This window comes from Sitodiplosis mosellana, unplaced genomic scaffold (genome assembly GCF_009176505.1).
Source record: "Sitodiplosis mosellana isolate CC-2019 unplaced genomic scaffold, AAFC_SMos_1.0 Smas_scaffold_6165, whole genome shotgun sequence".
Lineage (NCBI taxonomy): Eukaryota > Metazoa > Arthropoda > Insecta > Diptera > Cecidomyiidae > Sitodiplosis > Sitodiplosis mosellana.
Window position 1 is genome coordinate 2,846,068 of NW_022601406.1, and position 18,517 is coordinate 2,864,584.

The window sequence follows — 18,517 nt, forward strand, 5'->3', positions numbered from 1 at the left end:
CATAAACAAAGCAATCCTACATGTAAAGTGAATAAATCGTCGTCATAACATGGAGCAAATGGAAAATAAAAAACAACAACTACAACAACAACGACTAGATGTCGGAAGAAAAAAATGTGTGTGTGTGTGTTTTGCACGGCAAGAAATTGGAAATGTAATTCAGTGTTTGCGAATCATGGGATGTACCGTATAAAAACAGCATATAAAACATACGTTATATTATGCATTCAATGAATATAATCCATTAAATTATCTCTGCACATTTTATGCTCTCGTTCTTCTCTCTCTCCATCGTCGTCATCGTTTTTTGTTTTTCTTTTTCTTTTTCTTCTATATCATTTTTGCCATTTTGGTGTTCAGTGAATTCTCTCCTTATCTTTCCACAAGGAATATTGTTTGTTGTTGAAAATGATCATAAACAATGCCGCCACCGCTGTCGTTGTCGTCGTCATCGTCGTTGCTACTCAAAAACGGCCTAAACGCATTTATTTTGCGGTGAAACACCGATACAGAAGCGTAACAAAAAATTATGCATGTGAAAAATAGAGAAGAATGTAATCAGTTCGTTGTTTATTTATAAACAGGCAACATGTATAACACATGTAACTTAATCATTCCGCTCGTATGTGCTTCATTGTCTCTCTGCTCCCTCTCTTACCTTGTTCCCACCTCTCACACCGAAATCCCATTGCAATTCTTACTTGATTCTATTTAAATTTCAAATCAATTTTCTTCACAACCAATGTGACACCCAATGCCACTGCATTCCAATGTGAATTTTTTTGATCGATAATTCACACCGCATGGAATTGAATTTTATGCTTAAATTATTGTGCGGTTGATTTGCTGTGGAAACTCTTTTTATGGATTTGTTTTTTGTTCAAAAATCAATATAAATTTGAAGGAAAATTCTATCTTTGTCGAACGAATTGAGTTTGATTCAATTTCAGAGATGAATGAAATCACATCTGCGATTTATTGACTTGAATGTGCAATTACGCCCGCTGCAAGTGGTGTGTATGTAATTCAGAATTTAAATTGTTGTTATCAGCTTGTGATTTTATGTGTGAAGCTGTTTTGACAAATGCTTTGCACAAATTCTCGTTTGACATTTTGTCAGCAGCAAATCTAGCGCGAATTTTGAATAAACCGGGCGAGATTGTATTGCTCTAGTAGCTCATTTTATGGTTGTGTTGCCTCTAATTCAGTGTGATTGAGAAAACTTCTTCACTTGTTCCATGCTAGGTGACATATTTAGTGAAAATTCAATTTGCTCACACGAGATATCGCTGAAAATTGGTTGAGAATCGTGTTTCAACGTCATAAAGCTACCAATAAATTTTCAAGCCAGAATTTTGAAATTCGATGTTGTGATTTCCGATATCTTGATCCGTTGCAGAGTTATATCGCAAAAACTAACTCCCTTGCCTTGTATTCTACGAGAGCAATCAGTCGTTTATTTTATCCAATTCGCGGTCATTCTATTATCATGGAAGATTTTTCAGCCAGGAATTTAGCTTTAGTTGAGCCTCATTCAAATCGAAAAATTCTCTGAAAACCTAAAATCTATTTTGTCGAAAGAAACGAAACCAAATCTATTTTCTATTTTATTTATTTTAGCTGTACAAATATAAACGTAAAAGCTAACCGATAATTTTCGTCAAAAATGAGATGATTCTACTTTGCCTGTTTCTATTATTTCATTCATTTTTCGTTCACATTACAAAACTGATAATATTCTAGAAAAAATATTTGCAAAGAACGTCGTTTCCATTTAGCGCGGTGGCGTTCGTCTTAGGTGTGTTTCAAAGGGCACAAGCTTTTATTATCCAATTAACTTCAGCGCAATGAAGAATCTACTCAAAACAATATCTTACGTCGATACAATCTAATTATAAATACCTAAATACGTTGTATTACAATATTTAAATCATTGGTTCTGTGTATGTTGCTGGCACTAAGTGGCTTATTTTGTTCATTTTTTGTCTTTGTTTTTGTTGAGAATTTCTTAATATTTCTTTTTTCTTTTTTTTCTTCATATTTTTTGTGTATTAATTGTCATGTAGATTTTTAGAAGCTACCATTGATTTTAACTTTATTTCAACTCTGTATTATCCAGAAATTAAATTGAATCTCATGCGAATCGCATATATTTCGCAATTTGAAAAAAAAAAAACAATTTACACAATTTTCAAATGGAAAGTAGACTGACAGTAATATCGTGACGCCCAGTCATAAAGAAAGCGTTCAGCAAATATGAAAAAAAAAATCTGGTTGAAAACACATTGAAAGTGTTGTGCATTTGTGACGATTGTTTGCATGTAAATAAATTGGTAAATGCCACCGAAATCAAAGCTTCGCCAATGTTTGTTGTACATAGTCATGTATCATTTGAGTATATAGTTATTGTTTAAAAAGGAAATTCGACTATTGTCAATTATAAAAATGGAATAAAAATTGGTGCTGTAAAATCTTGAAATGATTTGTAACAATAAGATAATGTTAAAATATGGCATTTCATTGCAATAACGCACAACAAACACTGAAGATTTTCAATTCAATAGGTGAGATTGAGAGTGGTGTATGTTTCATAGACTTTGAATTGGAATACGTAGACAATGCTTTGAAGCGGTGAACAAATCTTGAAATAATCCATTTATTTCAACAGATATACAACAACTATCTTTCGCAAAATTGTACAGTTTGACAAGATTCACCATTTATGCGAAGGCATCAATTCGATATTTGTTGTCTTTGAGCTAAAAATCACCAGAACTCCGATTGAAACACACTCTACTTTATCAAAATATTATTCATCAAAAAACATACTCTCAATCTCACCACATCGAATTATTGATTAAAAAGATTTACAAAACAAAAATCTGTGCAAAGCGTAATGAATGTGAGCATCTTATACTGTATAGTTTTGAACATTGTTTCATCTGGTAAAAGACCTGATGCTGTATACAACTGATTGATGAATCAACGAAAAAGCAGATTTCGTTTTTTTTTTGTTTTATTTGGAAGAGCATTTGTGTAAGTCTCATTGTTTTTCTATATCATTTTCTTTGAGCACATGGGACGACTCCAATCACTCGCAAATGCTATCGATTAACTATCAGAGTAGATCTTGCAATTGTGGCTCGTCGCATTGTAATAGACCAGTTTTTTCTTCAAGCACCGAATTTGAGATACTCTCAATGTTATTGCCACCGCTGATATCGACCAATCCATTGCCATTGTTTAGAAGCCCTGGTTCAGATGAATCAGCGTACATTGACTCATACACTGGGTTCGTGAAACGACTCTGTAATTTGATGAAAAAAAGAATATATCGTTTAATTGATTGAATGCAACTCCATACAAATTTTATTTGTAGAAAAATAAATTCTCTATTGCAATTAATCCAAAGTGATATTTCGTATTCATATCCAATTTCAAAACTCACCTTTGTTTCATCTGTTTGAATGAAGGCTGGGGTGTCATCTAAATCACCCATTGGATTATATATTGGGTTCGTCATTTCAACGCATTCATTTAGCCGAGCATGTGAGAATGGTTGGCAAATTCGACGTTTTCTAAAAGAGATTCACATTTGACATTAGATATTAATCAAGTAAAGACGAATTTACACATTAGAATTTTAATTAACAATTTTCTTTTATGCAAGAGTTGCGATAAATTGCAATGGAAAAAAGCATTGAGTGCGATATAATATCCCATTGTGCGAATAAAACGTGAAAAAAAGGTAAGAGAAGAATCGAAAAATGGGCGAACTCAAGTCAATTACCTTAAAATGTACAATGCACCACCAAACAGAGCAGTTAACAGCAAAATGAGAATTATTATCATAAACACAATACTGGCAACACCAACTCTATCTATTGAATCCTCTGCTGCATACGATTTTGAAGATACGCACGGTTTCACTGTTCCATCGGTGCACCTGTAACAAATGAAAACAATGGATTAAATTCTCGCAACGTCTTTTTTGTGCCAAATACCGAAAATTGATCAAACGAAATCGAACGATGGAATGAAAATACTTACAAGCATTCATTGATTGAACTGTCATGAATGCAATTACCACAAAATCCTTGACATGCTGGTGGAGTTTCACACTTACTACCAGTCCATTCACCGGTGCATATACATATTGGATATTGTTGTGAGTCCATTTGGCATATGCCGCCATTCTCGCAATAATCAACGCATGGATTATTTGAGCCCACGAATGTCTGTTTCAATCAGAAAAAGGATAAATTGATTAAACAGTGCGATTTGATTTTGATGCAATTTGAAAAGAAAGCCAAGCACTTGTATTTCCAATCTAAATGAACAAATAACCAATCAAACCTACCCGACAAATTGGACCAGCAAACTGTGCCGTACAGTTACAGTATGCTAGATTCTTGATGACATGACAAGTACCACCATGTTCACATTGGAAATTGTTGCAATCACTGGACGCTTGTTCGGTCTCTTGATATTTTTCGCACCGTTTGCCCGAATAATTCGCTAAACATGTGCAGATTTTCTCATTTTCCTGGCTTATGCTGCATGTACCACCATTGAGACAATAATCAGTGCATTCCTCCAGTTCGCATTGCTTTCCCCAATAGCCAACGTCACACTCACAACTCACGCTGCCATCATGAATGACACATTGGCCATGGCCGCTACAGAAACCTTCGCATGGGCTATTTTCGCATCGAATCCCCTTGAAATCTTTTGTGCATTCGCATTGTGCTTTGCCAAGTTCGTTCTTCCGGCAAATTCCGTTGTTCTCACAGTGCAGTTCATCACAATCGCGACAATCTTGACCAGTAAATCCAGTTTTGCATGTGCAATCACCGAATTTACCCGTACACACACCATTGTAACATGGTGATGTACAATTAGCAACTGGTGTTTCACAACGGTCACCAGTCCATGATTTTGGACACCGGCATTTTAATGGTGGCCTTGAATCACTGTATACTTTAACTTTGGACGCGTCTACGTAGCATACACCTCGATTTTTACAGTAGCCAGAACAGCGATAATGCTCACAAAATTCACCGTCATAATCATTTGGACATTTACATTTCGGTTGACCGTTGACATATTTACAAAGACCCTGGTTGCATTGCAGTGGGCACGTTTCATTCACACTGCTCTGCGGCGTTTGGCACATCGATTTAGCATCGTCGTGATCGTTCACTCCTGCTAATCGATCGGGACATTTGCAGCTTCGACCAAAAGGATCGGATGACGAAAGCAAACAAACATGCTGATCCGAACAGGGATTCTTCTGACACGGATTTGGAACTGGAAATGTTCGAAGAAGAAGAACATTAGATATTGATTGAATCGAATGAAAAATTATATTCATTTTTCGATTGGAAAAAAAAAATCATACTCTTTGAGTCCTGCCGGAGCGGATGTAATACAAACAAATCGGAAGCACGCTGGAAACTTTCAACCAAGACTTCACCTTTGTTGTGCCCAAACTTATTTATTCGGTAGATTGTTTGATCGTACAAAGTGATGTAAAGCGTGTCTTCGAATACTTGTACACGTTTTGGTAACATAGCTGAATGGTGAATTCGTATTAATTAGTAATTGAGCCATTGAAAATACCATGAAGAATACCAAACAAACTCACTTCGGTTTTTAAACTGTGTGACAACATGTCGACTCTTGCCGTTCAGCAGTACAGTTTCAACGGTGCCTTTGCGTTGATCGGCCCAATACAGCCGTTGTGCTGGGTGATCAATCGTTAGACCGGTGGCCCATTCGATTCCTCGATCAACAAGAACCTTTTTATCGGCGCCATCCATTGATGCAGATAAAATGCCATGGTCAAGTGTTGACCAGTAGATCATTCGTGAGCTTGGGTCAACTACAATGTCTATCGGTGGACCACTTGATGTAACCAGCGTCACCTGATTGCTACCATTCAAATCCGTTGAAACTACTTGATGGTTGCCGCCATCTAAAATGTAAATACGTTCACCAATCCAATCGATTGCCAACGATTTCGGATTCTGCAATGAGGTGACCTGAATACATGAAAAGAGAAAATTGAATCCAATTTTATTCATATAAGAATGAGCTATTTTCTATGTTTATGGCAAAGAATAGAATATTCATCGTCTTTACTTGATCTCCCGTTCGACACTTACAATTGTGATTGCCTCTTGTTCAGCAGCTCGTTTTGTTTTTCGCTTGAAATTACTGTTGAATGTAGTGGTAGCCAATTTCTGTATGCTTCTATTCGGCGTGGTGATCCAGTACAAATAGATAATATCGGGCAATATTCGTACGTCGAAGACATCAATTTTACTTTTTGACACTGGGATTCGGCCATGCACTTCGCTATCCATTTGCTTGAGTGGCAACAAAAATCGTAGATCTCGATCCGATGCAATCAACAACAATGGCTCATCACTCGATGAGCAAGTGTCATTCTTATCCTTTCCCTTTGTATAACCGTCGGCACAACGGCAATTGAAATTGGTCATTTGCTGTTTAGATTTGTTCTTCTCCAAGCAAATCTGACTACATGCACTGAAGCCACACACCGGTTCTTTGCAATTGATTTCATCGGAACCATCTTCGCAGTGCGGTTGGCCGTCACAATGAAACTGCTTTGAAATGCAAAACTGATCACTTTCGCATTGGAATTGCTTGGCTGTGCATTTGCGGTAGAGTGAACATGATTTTTCATCGGAATCATCATCGAGGCCACAATCGTTTACTCCGTCGCACACTGCTGACTTTCGAATGCAACGCTTGTTACGGCAACGGAAAGCATTCTGACCACATGGAAGTTCTAGTGAAAAAACAAGGAGTTTTATTTGCGTTTGTATGCAAAATATAACTGTTTCAAGGCTTTGGTCTACTCACCAGTACACAATTCGATCGATTCATCCGATCCATCAAAGCAATCGTTCCATCCGTCTGAAACACATGGATATTGATTTTTAGCGAGATTTAAAAACAAATTTGATATCGCAAGCTTCATTACTAACCACAACGCCATCGACTTTCGATACACCGACCATCTTCGCATTGAAATTGATTCTGATTACATGTACAATTCACTTCGTCCGCTCCATTTCCACAATCATTGTCACCTGAAAAGGTTTATTCACATTAATTGATTCATTCACCATTAAAATTCCATTTTAACTAAAACTGAACTAAACACTCTTCGATTAACCTCCCTTTTTCTTCTCTATATCGAAGAAGATTCAATTTGAATTGCATTGTCAAAATATAAATTCCTCACCGTCACAAACCCAAAGGTTTGGAATGCAGAAATTATGCCCTGGACATTTAAATTCGTCAGCCGCACAGGTTATGTTGCAATGATCTTCGTCACTGAAGTCGACACAGTTATATTCTCCATTGCACTGCAAACGTCCTGCTATGCAACGCCCATTTGCGCATCTAATGTGACAAAACACAATTGGTTTTATACATTTTTACATAAAATGCATTCCATCAAATAAAATTGAATTGATCGTATACAAAATGGGGAAAAAGCTTAAGTTATAGCTCAAATATATTTGATGAATAAAACCAAGTAACCATGAAATTGTGATTTATATTAATTTTGCGACAAAACTTACCTAAATTCAGACTCTGAGCAATTGCGCATCGTGCAATTAAGCTCATCACTTTTATCGGAACAATCTAATAAGAAATAATCGTTGTTTTAATCTGCACTAAGCTCGAACATCTGCACATTCTCTTACCGTAATCATAATCACAGCGCCATCGCTTTGGTATACATTTACCGTTGTTGCATCTGAAATGGTCTGGATCGCTGCATTTTCTATCTTGGGCCGTACAAGAAGGTGGCTCATCCTCTTTCGTTGGACAATCGATTTCACCATCACAAAACCATGACCTTGGTATGCAACGTCCGGAATTACACCTAAGAAATTTGAAATGACATTAAACGACCAGTTTTAGGTAAATAAACATTCATGAAAATTGATTTTGTCCAGAGAAATTCCGACAATTATCGCTACGGATGGAATATTTGGATGAAAGGTTTTAACATCTACCTGAATTCTTTGTCAGAGCAGTTGCGAGCATCGCAATTCAGTTCATCCTCATTTGCAGAACAATCGCTATCACCTGAAGCGATAAGAAAAGACATTACAATTTCAAATTAAAATCCATTTGTGAAATTTTCACATTAAAATCCATTGACGTTCATTGTAATGAACAATTTAAGCATAATAAAATTGTATCTTCGTATATGCGACTTACCATCACACACCCAAACTCGGGGAATACATTTTCCGTCACCACATTTGAATTTATCTTTTGTGCACTCGCGATGTATACAGTCTGATTCATCTTCGTTGTTTGGGCAATCCTAAGGAAGAAAATGAAATGGATTCATTTTATTTTTCGTCTAGAAATACAAAAAAAAAAGAAGCAAATTTGTAAAACCAATTACCTGTATCCCATCGCATCGTTGCGTGTTCTTAATGCAGAATGCTGTTCGATTGGCTGATGTGCTGCATTTAAAGTGTTTCTCAAAACAGACGAATCGATCGCAATCGGCACTCTCTTCCGAATTGTCGCCACATTGATTTTGACCGTCACAAATTTCTATCGGATCAATGCATTTGTTGTTTTTGCACTGGAATTGGCCTGGTTCACACTTAAAGTCTCTGCATGATTGTGGCTCATCTGAGTTGTCTCCGCAGTCGTCCTGTTGGTTGAAAAGTGACAAAGAAAGACAATATTATAATTAGATAGATTCATATTCATTAAAATGAAGTAGGAATGAACCGATTCTGATTATTTACATTCTTCTGCAAAACAATACGCACCTGAGTGTCACATAGCCAATAGAATGGTACACATTTTTTGGTGGTAGCACATTGAAATTCAGCCGACGAACAATTGGCGATGCATGTTTTATTGTCTGGATGTAAATAAAATTTATCGGGACATTCGCATCTATAATAAGGCGGATCTGGTGACAACAGACAAAGTGTTTCGCAGCCAGCCGTTTGGCATGGGTTCACATCGACTGGACGTTGCCGATACGAATGAAACACTCGAATGTCCATCGGTCGATGGATTGTGGTCAATAAAGTGGTACAGTTGTCGCCTCGATCTTTGTGACACGATTCAATGGTTTTCGTTTCCCAATCGGTCCAATAAATTCGATCTTCCCACACGGCAATCGCAAAAATGTGATGCAAATTTAGCATTGGATTTCGTTCACGGCTTAAAATGATCTTTCTATTTCCACCATCGAAATCACAGACGGCAATAAAATCTTCACGTGCATCGCCCCAAAACAGTTCTTTCGTCTCGAAATTGATGGTGAGTGCATTGGGCCAGCCAAGACCATCATCAACGATTATCCGTTGGTTTGAACCATCCAATCCAGCCTTTCCAATGTGCGGCCGATCGCCCCAGTCACTCCAGTAGATGTTTCGTTCAAACGGATCAATGGCAATTGCACGCGGCTCTTGCAAGTCTTTCTGTATCAAAACTTTACGATATTTTCCATCCAATTTCGACACTTCAATTGTGTCCAATCCTTTATCGCACCAATACAAATTCTTTCCGATCCAATCAACCGCCAGTCCGTCCGGATTTCGAAGATTGTTCTGATGGATTTCAACCGTTTTATTATCCCATGGACACATTCGCTTTATTTTGCTTATGGTCAATGTTACATCCGACCAGTAGTAACACTTTGTTTGGTAATCGTAATCCAATCCGACGGCATTGGTTAAATTGTGTGCTATCAGTGTAGAATGGCCATGCAAATCGGTTTCACGTAAGTAATATCGATTCGAAAATATCAACTTGACTTGTTCGGTGGTGACCGCTTTGCAAATGTGCTTCTCCTTTAGCGCATACCCATCAACACATGAACAATGGTAGCTGCCGTATGTATTTGTACAAATTTGACTGCACGGACGATCAACACACTCGTTTATGTCTTCACATAAATTCTTTTGCTTATGACTGATTTTAAAGCCTGCATTGCACGAACATTCGTAGCCAATTTTACGATCCTCACAGATGTGCGCGCATAACGGTTCACTCGAATGTTCACATTCATTGATATTGCACAGCTCCTCATCACTGAAATCGTTTGGACCGCAGTCTAGGTACAGAGAATGATGGATAGAAGAGGGAAAGGAGATTGAATGAAACACCGGTAAAATGTATAATTTGATTGTAGAACGGACGGACACACTTACCCATTTCGCCATTGCACAGCGCCGATTCAGGTACGCATGCTCCATTTGCTACGGAAATTTAAGTGAATTTAGTTGGTTATAAATTTGAATAAAAACAGGGCCGTAGCCAGGATTTTTGCCAGGAAAGGGTGGTTCCACTTTACCAAGTGATAGCTTGCCCCAAAAAAACAACTATTTCGAAAAAAAATTTGGGGGTGCTCTTGGAAGTTTACGGAGTTATGGGGCAAAAAGGCCAAAAATCACGAAAAATCAAAGTGGTCCGATTTCGATGAAAATTGGTATTTTGACATTTTGGACCAGTTCGGATCAGTTTTAGTGCCAAAGTTCTTATATTTTCTCACTTATCCCGTGTACCAATTTTCATCGAAATCGGACCACTTTTATTTTTCGTGATTTTTCGTGATTTTTGGCCTTTCCGCCATAACTCCGTAAACTTCCAAGAGCACCCCCAAATTTTTTTTCGAAATAGTTGTTTTTTTGGGGCAAGCTATCACTTGGTAAAGTGGAACCACCCTTTCCTGGCAAAAATCCTGGCTACGGCCCTGAATAAAAAGCATTAAAATGCTTGAAAAAAAACGAGTAAAATGAAATGTTCAAAAATCAGATTATGAAAATTGGTCATACCACAACGATAAAATTCCGGTGAAGCACAAATTGCCGATGTTGAATTCATAGTGTTACAATTATCGCCGCTACATTTTGATGGTCGCTTCAATGTAGAGTCAACACATCCAACTGGTTCATCGCTACCGTCCGCACAATCTATGTCGAACCAAAAAGGATGAAGTTAAGAAAAAAATCGCTTTCAATCAATGATGATAAATTGCCATAGTTACCAGTTGATCCATCGCAAAAATAAACATATTCAATACACTCATGACTTCCGCATGCGAACATATTTTCGGGGCAATTTGTTGAAGTACAATTCATTTCTTTGTGAGTAAAAAATAAATTAGAGTCAAGGATTGAGAATGATTGAAATGAGTAACCAAATATGAGTAACCGAATCTTACCATCTTCGCCAGTCAAAGCACAATCGCGATCTCCGTCACATACCCACAACTGCGGTATGCAACGACCAGATTCTGCACAACGAAACATTGTTGGATCACATTCGCGCGATTTACAGTGTTCACCTTCATCAGAGCCATCGACACAGTCGTTGCTTCGATCACTATTTTCACAAAATGATATTAGTATTTTTGTATTACTTCCAAAAGCCAAGATACGTTCATACCATTGCCAGGTGGATGAAATACAGAGTGAACCATCGGCACACCTGAAGTAATTTGGTTTACATTCAAGCTTTGTACCGTTCACATGACAATCTTCTTCGTCGGATGTATCACCATCGGGACAATCCTCGTCTCCATCTATTCGAAAATAATTCGTAATATTTACTTTCAATTTTCGGTTTTAGCTTTCAATTAAATTATTTTCTTTTCTATTTCTTATTGCGTTAATGTTTGATTTTCATGAAATTTTGGGGGCAAATATAAAATAACATTAACGAACCGCAACGCCAGGCAATGTGAATACAGTGGCCGTTTCTACATTGAAATTTGTTGTCGGGACATGTGATATTTGGGCAACCCATTTCATCTTCACCCAACGGACAGTCGTTTTCACCATCACATCGCCTTTATCGAAAAATCAAATGAATTGTTAGCATGTTAACCGAAGAAATTGATGCGATCATCTTTAGAAAACTGGGAATAAATTGAAAATTATTCATCATCTAATTGTATTGATGAAACTTACCATGAATCCATATAACATGTGGATGTATTGCCGCATCTCAGCAAAATTCCAGGCATTCCAGTGCAGGCTAATTCTTTATTCGGGCAATCCACTTCATCGCTACCATCCGGACAATCAGGATCTGAGGAATAACCAAGCACAATTTGATCATCGAATCAATATCCAAAACAATAGACCTACGTGTAACACGCACAAATTAAATCTCTTGACTTTTTTCAATTATTCAAATCAAATCACTTGAATGATCCCGTTCATAGAATAAAACTGAAAATTATTCGTTTCGTAACATAGCTCAAAATCATGATCAGCATCGTCTTTTTCTCCAACAACTCACCTGAATCACAATAATAGCTTTTATCAATGCATTGTCCCGATGCGCACTTGAAATGTTCGCTTTGATTACAATCGCAGATCGCCTCATCATGGCCATCATGGCAATGTTCAATACCTGTAACACCGTAAACAAATCCAAACCATTAATTCACTCGCCACATTTTTTTCCCCTTCAAAAATGTCGATAGAAAATGTGAAAATTTTGCTGAACATATGTCGCTATTTTTTACGGTAACTGAAACTCGAAATGAAAAATCAAGAAAAATATAATAACAATCGAAAGGCAGAAATTCGGAAAAACAAAAGAAGCCGTAATAAACTGTACAAATTTTCAGCATTTATGTTTAATACCGTCACAAGTGTGGTTCATTGGGATGCATCGCCGATTGTTGCACATGAAGTAGTTGGACGGACAGAGTCGAAGGTTGCAGTAGTCGATGTTCTCATCGGCACCATCGGTACAGTGATTGATACCATCGCAGGTCAATTCGAATGGGATGCATTCCTTGGATTTGCATTTAAACTGTCCGCTCGGACACTGTGGACTCGTCTGAATGCATCGTTTACCATCTGCAGCCAGTCTACCGCTCGTGCATTCACATTTGATTTTACCGTTTACAAAGGCGCATGCGTCTTCACAGCCGCCATTCAGCACGGAACATGGGCTTGCCTCGCAATCGGAGGAAGTATTTTGAACGGCAACAATGCCCATCAATCGACCGATATCTTTTCGCAACCAAGTCACATCACCGCCCGAATATTTATTGACTCGAACAACCGCACGCAATACCCAATCGGTGAAATAGAGATAATTTTTGTACACAGTAATTGCGAATGGATGTTTCGGTGTTGAATGTGCTAAAACAACACGATGCGATCCATCGTAATCGGCCCGTTCGATTTTATCCAGCCGAGCATCGGCCCAATACAATTTATGATTTTCATAATCGATCGCGATCGCATTTGGCATTCGAATATCGGTCGTAATAATGTTTTGTAGATTATATCCGGTGATGTAACACCGTTGAATTGAAGCAGCATCAGCATTCCAATTGGCCCAATAAACCATACCCAAGCATGATTCAACGGCAATTCCACGTGGTTTATCGTGTGTATTCAATTGTATCACTTGTTTCACCAAATTGAAATTATTCTCATAATCCGTGGTCAAATTGGTTGTGTCAATTGTTCGAATCGATGCATCGCTATTTGATGTCCAGAAAAGTTGTTTACTTACTGGATCGTATACCAAACCTTCAACCGAAACTTGTTTATTCACGAGAATTTGATGATCGGTGCCATTGAAGTACACCCAATTGATGGAACTTGAATGTACGTCCGAGTAGAAAATGCGTCGCTGATCATAGTTATAACTCAATCCAATTGTGTTGCGCAATAGTTTCGGGTGTTGAATCTTCAAAATTGGACTGTTCATATTGAGATTATTGGTTAAATGAATGCTTTCAATGGACACGACACGCGAGTAAATCAGGAATTCATCGAACGGTATACAGGATTTGCCGTCAGCAGCAACTTCTCCATGTGAACAAGCACACACCGGATGCGTTCCATTGAATAAGCAAAGCTCTTCACAACCACCATTTAAATCGGCACATGGATTTTGGCCAGTTTGAATCTTATCCGAGAATATTTTCAGATCGCTCAATGGATTTGCATAACTCGTTAAGACCATTCGAATTTGCGTCAAGTCCTCGGTGGGCGCCACTTTTATCGTACCATTTTGATGCGAATTATCAGCCCAATAGAGTTTTGAGTCGTAAACGGACAATGCCACCGGATTTTCGATAGTTTGATTAAGCACAATCGATTTGAATTCACCGCTGTAGTCGCTGCGCCAAATTGTTCGTGACGCTGACTCACACCAGTACACAATCTGATTGGTTTTATCCAAAACGAGGTTCGAGAGTTGCGTCGATTGATTCGATAAAATCACGTGGTTGCTGCCATCCAGCCGGGCGCGACCGATAAAATATGTGCCTGAAACGAAGGGAAATCGAATGGTTTTTGGTAATAAAAATGGCTTAAGTTCTTTATTTTAACTTAAGATGGAGACGTGCAGTGAATGGGAAACCATTTTGATGAGTATATCGATTCGTTGAATGAACTTTCATTAAAAAAAAGTCATAAAATTTTCAAATAGCAATTTTGACTCACCTTTTTTGTCGCCGCCAATGAAAAATAGATAGCCGGCAATCGGATCAACAGCAACGGCCTTCGGTTTATTAACATACGAAATGACGACATAACGCAATGTGCCATTCAACCGTGCGACTTCGATGATATTACGCTTTTCATCGCACCAATAAATATTATCACCGATCCAATCAACTGCAATACCACTCAACCAATCGCCGCCATTCGCATCAAATTGATCCGTTTGATTGACAATAATCTGACGATTTGTGCCATCGCGTTTAATACTTGTTATTTCACCCTTGTCACTGTCAGCGTAGAACAGTAAATCGTATCGATGATGGTAGTCAATGTTTGTGGCCAAAGAGATGCGTGGAATTGGTGGAAGAACGTGTTCCAATTGATCATCAAGCACGGTTTCGTTTGCGTTGATATTGCTATTGTTCAGGCGAACTCCGCGCAATTCATGGCCAATGGAATACAGGATAAATTCTTTTTCACCCACACATTTGTTCGAACCATTCGTTGGATCAATTTTATAGCCAATAGCACACTTGCAAACATACGCCGTCTTTGAGGTGGCCAAACATAGGTGATCACACTTTTTTGTACCATTGTTAGTCGAACATGCATTTTCGCCTTGTTGTGCACCCGAATGGAATACCGCCAACGAATACACAATATCTTTGTTCAGCCGCACCATTGTACGATTCGCACACGTTGTTTTGTCACATTTCTCAATTTTGGCATCGGTTGTCTCCGCAAAGTATACCGTATCTTTGTAAATTGTTATACTTTCAATCTTTTTGTAACCAAGAACTAACTTTTCTGCGGGAACAACCTCATGAACACTTGATGATATTAAATCCAAATATTCAACTGAACCCGTTTGCTTACGCACAAAGTATAAACGATTACATTCAAGATCCGTTGTTAGACTACCGATGGGCGCCGAACTTTTCAAAAGGATTTGACGATTTGAACCATCCAATGCCGATTTCTCAACAATGAACGTAGTACCATTGCTGTTTTCATGTGAAAAGTACAACGCTCCTCTGGAAATAGAATGAGAAATTGATATTGGACAAATGTTAGGAGAAATTGAATTAAATTCTTGGAGAATTTTCATTTTGAATGTGAAAAAAAAAATTAAAATTTGTCAAAGTTCATACGAATACTTCTCAAATTCCAAATCAAACGATAACAATGGTAATGGTTATCACCGATAAAGGAAAGAATCAATTTTATTGAAATTCTAAAAGAGAAGCAGATCGAAAGAAAACCCAAAAAAATTCCTACCTAGCCGGATCGATTGCAATTGATTTGACTGCATATAATTTGGTCAGAATATCAGCAATGTATTCGCCCTTAATGTTGCAAACGCGAATCTTGTACAATCCATTCCGGCCTGCTGTCGAAATGAACATGTTGCGAGCGATAAAATCAATGGCAAATCCACCGATGTTTGTGAAATCAGTATCCAAAACGGTTTCAGCATTGCCATTGGCCAAACCGGATGTTCGAATTTCGTCGACTGATTTATCGGTCCAAAACAATCGACTGTCAGCGTACAAAAAATCGATAACATTTAACTCAGGCACCTGTGTTGCATGGCTAATCGTCGGAATGATATAATGGTTGGTTTGTGGATTGATACCGCGAATTTCCGAACCGACCAAAAACAGTAGCACCTCTTCATTTTGTATGCAGGTCTTATTGTCGGCGCTTAGCTGCATCACGTGTGGACATTCGCATTTGTATGTTTTTGAAACGCTCAACAGGCATAAATGTGAGCATCCGCCATTGTTTTCAGCACAAGGGCTGGGTCCTTCGCGTGGTTGTCGACTTGAGTGTAAAATTTGAATACCAAACGGTTGAGATGATGTGCGATCAACGGTTGTCACATCCGATCCATTCCATTTGTTGGCTCTCATCACGGAATTCGTCCTCCAATCCGTCCAATAGACATAATTTTCAAATAACGATATGCTAAATGGATGTGATAACGTTTCCTGGTCTCGAATAACCAAATGATGTTTGTTTCCATCATAGTCGGTGGTATGAATTGAATCCGAATGTGCGTCAATATAATAAATTCGTTTCTGAGCATAGTCTAATGTAAGGCCATTTGGCCAACCGCCAACGGATTTATCCACTTGAATAATCGTTTTACGATGTTCACCAGCCATTGAGCAACGTTCAATACGCGGATCACTCTTGTCCCAATCCGTCCAAAATAGCCAGCCTTCGCGTGGATCAAGGGCCAATGCACGTGGACTATCAATCTCACCAGCAATCAGTGTTCGTCGAAATGATCCGTTAATTTGAGCCACTTCAATTTGATCCAAATTACTATCGACCCAATACAAATTGTGACCAATCCAATCAACGGCCAATCCTTCAGCCGTCAACAACCCCGAGTGAACAACCACATCAATACTTCGAATCACATCACCGGTCAATGTGCCACGATAGATTTTATCATCGATAACATCCGTCCAAAATATTTGCATCGTACCGTTGTCCAACAAAAAGTCAATGGCAATCGTATTGCGCAGAGAGGCATAGAAGTTTTTCACCGCCAACGTTCGCAGATCAACACCACGAATTTCTTCGCGATTACTGAATATGACATACGGTGAATCCGGATTATTACTACGACACGTGAATTGATCGTATTGCAAGGTAAAACCATCTTGGCATCCGCATTTATGACGCTTTCCAACCTGTACGCACACCTGCGAACACGTTCCCCAAGACAAGCATGAGTGCTCCGAACTACAAACCAATCCGTTTGGTTTGAGGAACATGTATGAAGGGCACGAGCATACAAATCCTTCGGGAGCGTTATGGCAAAAATGTGAACATTCCGAATTTTGATCACATTGCTTTTCCACACATTTGTAGCCTTCGTCGGAACCTGGAAATTAGGTGGGAAAAAAAGGAAAGTTCATTTGCAGACATTCCTGCTAAAAAGTGACAAGTTTTCCAATCATTCGTACCATCAGGGCAGTCGGTTTTTCCATCACACAGCTGATGTACGCGAATGCAATTGCCAGTGACGGGACACACGCGATCCGGATGCGAGCATCCCATGTCGCCGAATGTAAAGTTATGCGTTCGTGGTTTAACCGTTGTGCAATTCAATTCATCGCTCCTGAAGAGAAGGAAATGATAGAATTTCATACTCTGTGTTTATACAGATCCAAAGGTCAAATCATTTTATCCAAAGAAACGTACCTGTCAAAGCAATCTTGATATGAATCGCATCGAACCTCCATTGGAACACATTCTTTCCAATTTGTGCATTGGAATTCATGTGGCTCGCAGTGATGTGTTTTCATTAGATTTTTCTTGGATTGGCGCACTTTTTCTGTGTCGTCTGGTGTTGGTGTGGTCGTCGTATTGATACAACCGGCCTCATCGAAAGCATTGTAGCAATCAACAATGCCATCGCACAATTTGTCTGGTGTTAAACAACCTTTTGGATGGCAGAAATATTCGCCTTTTTTACATTCAAACGAACAATGCTCTTCGTCGAAGAAATCACCGCATTGATTCACACCTGCGGCAAATAGAGTTATATTTTAGATGAATATGAATGAATGATGATCAATATCAACAAAATTTAGTATTGTATTGATTTTGAATGTATTTCGATTTAATTGAACTTTACCATCGCACACTTTTTCGTATAGAATGCACAGGCCATTTTTGCATCGAAACTCTGGACATTCGGTGCAGTTTTCCATTTCGTCGCTTTTGTCATCACCTGTAAATCAATACTATTTGATAAATATCTTTGGAAAAGTTGACAAGTGGAGTTGCTTACAGTCGGCATTTCCATCGCACAAAAAGCTTTTCGGAATGCATTGTTTCGAGTGTTTGCACTGGAATTTGTCGGGTGGACACGAGACGACTGCACATCGCGACGGTAGTTCATCGCTACCATCTTTGCATTGGACCAAACCATCACAAACGACATGCTGGCGCAAACATCGATTTTCATCACATATGAAACCACTTTCATCTGT

The 18,517-nt window shown here is 38.5% G+C and overlaps 1 protein-coding gene across 7 annotated transcripts in view; it reads right to left on the reverse strand.

Moving 5' to 3' along the window:
* Window positions 1-1,594: 1,594 nt before the first annotated feature.
* Window positions 1,595-18,517, reverse strand: part of LOC129574818 (prolow-density lipoprotein receptor-related protein 1) — a 31,513-nt gene continuing 14,590 nt past the window's right edge. For all 7 annotated transcript variants that reach the window (XM_055457313.1, XM_055457312.1, XM_055457314.1 and 4 more), the window contains exons 15-46: window positions 18,316-18,513; window positions 18,160-18,255; window positions 17,724-18,048; window positions 17,486-17,640; window positions 15,783-17,403; window positions 14,505-15,538; window positions 12,681-14,327; window positions 12,331-12,444; window positions 11,997-12,117; window positions 11,751-11,875; window positions 11,473-11,608; window positions 11,249-11,409; window positions 11,072-11,167; window positions 10,860-10,997; window positions 10,236-10,283; window positions 8,841-10,138; window positions 8,462-8,719; window positions 8,269-8,377; window positions 8,061-8,133; window positions 7,746-7,927; window positions 7,620-7,683; window positions 7,277-7,437; window positions 7,017-7,121; window positions 6,892-6,945; window positions 6,168-6,817; window positions 5,648-6,044; window positions 5,402-5,575; window positions 4,361-5,310; window positions 4,051-4,238; window positions 3,791-3,946; window positions 3,449-3,578; window positions 1,595-3,307 (exon numbers count right to left, since the gene is read on the reverse strand). In XM_055457313.1, coding sequence (XP_055313288.1) covers window positions 3,119-3,307; window positions 3,449-3,578; window positions 3,791-3,946; window positions 4,051-4,238; window positions 4,361-5,310; window positions 5,402-5,575; window positions 5,648-6,044; window positions 6,168-6,817; window positions 6,892-6,945; window positions 7,017-7,121; window positions 7,277-7,437; window positions 7,620-7,683; window positions 7,746-7,927; window positions 8,061-8,133; window positions 8,269-8,377; window positions 8,462-8,719; window positions 8,841-10,138; window positions 10,236-10,283; window positions 10,860-10,997; window positions 11,072-11,167; window positions 11,249-11,409; window positions 11,473-11,608; window positions 11,751-11,875; window positions 11,997-12,117; window positions 12,331-12,444; window positions 12,681-14,327; window positions 14,505-15,538; window positions 15,783-17,403; window positions 17,486-17,640; window positions 17,724-18,048; window positions 18,160-18,255; window positions 18,316-18,513 — 11,153 coding nt within the window. In that variant the 3' untranslated portion in view covers window positions 1,595-3,118. The remainder of the gene's footprint in view (window positions 3,308-3,448; window positions 3,579-3,790; window positions 3,947-4,050; window positions 4,239-4,360; window positions 5,311-5,401; window positions 5,576-5,647; window positions 6,045-6,167; window positions 6,818-6,891; window positions 6,946-7,016; window positions 7,122-7,276; window positions 7,438-7,619; window positions 7,684-7,745; window positions 7,928-8,060; window positions 8,134-8,268; window positions 8,378-8,461; window positions 8,720-8,840; window positions 10,139-10,235; window positions 10,284-10,859; window positions 10,998-11,071; window positions 11,168-11,248; window positions 11,410-11,472; window positions 11,609-11,750; window positions 11,876-11,996; window positions 12,118-12,330; window positions 12,445-12,680; window positions 14,328-14,504; window positions 15,539-15,782; window positions 17,404-17,485; window positions 17,641-17,723; window positions 18,049-18,159; window positions 18,256-18,315; window positions 18,514-18,517) is intronic.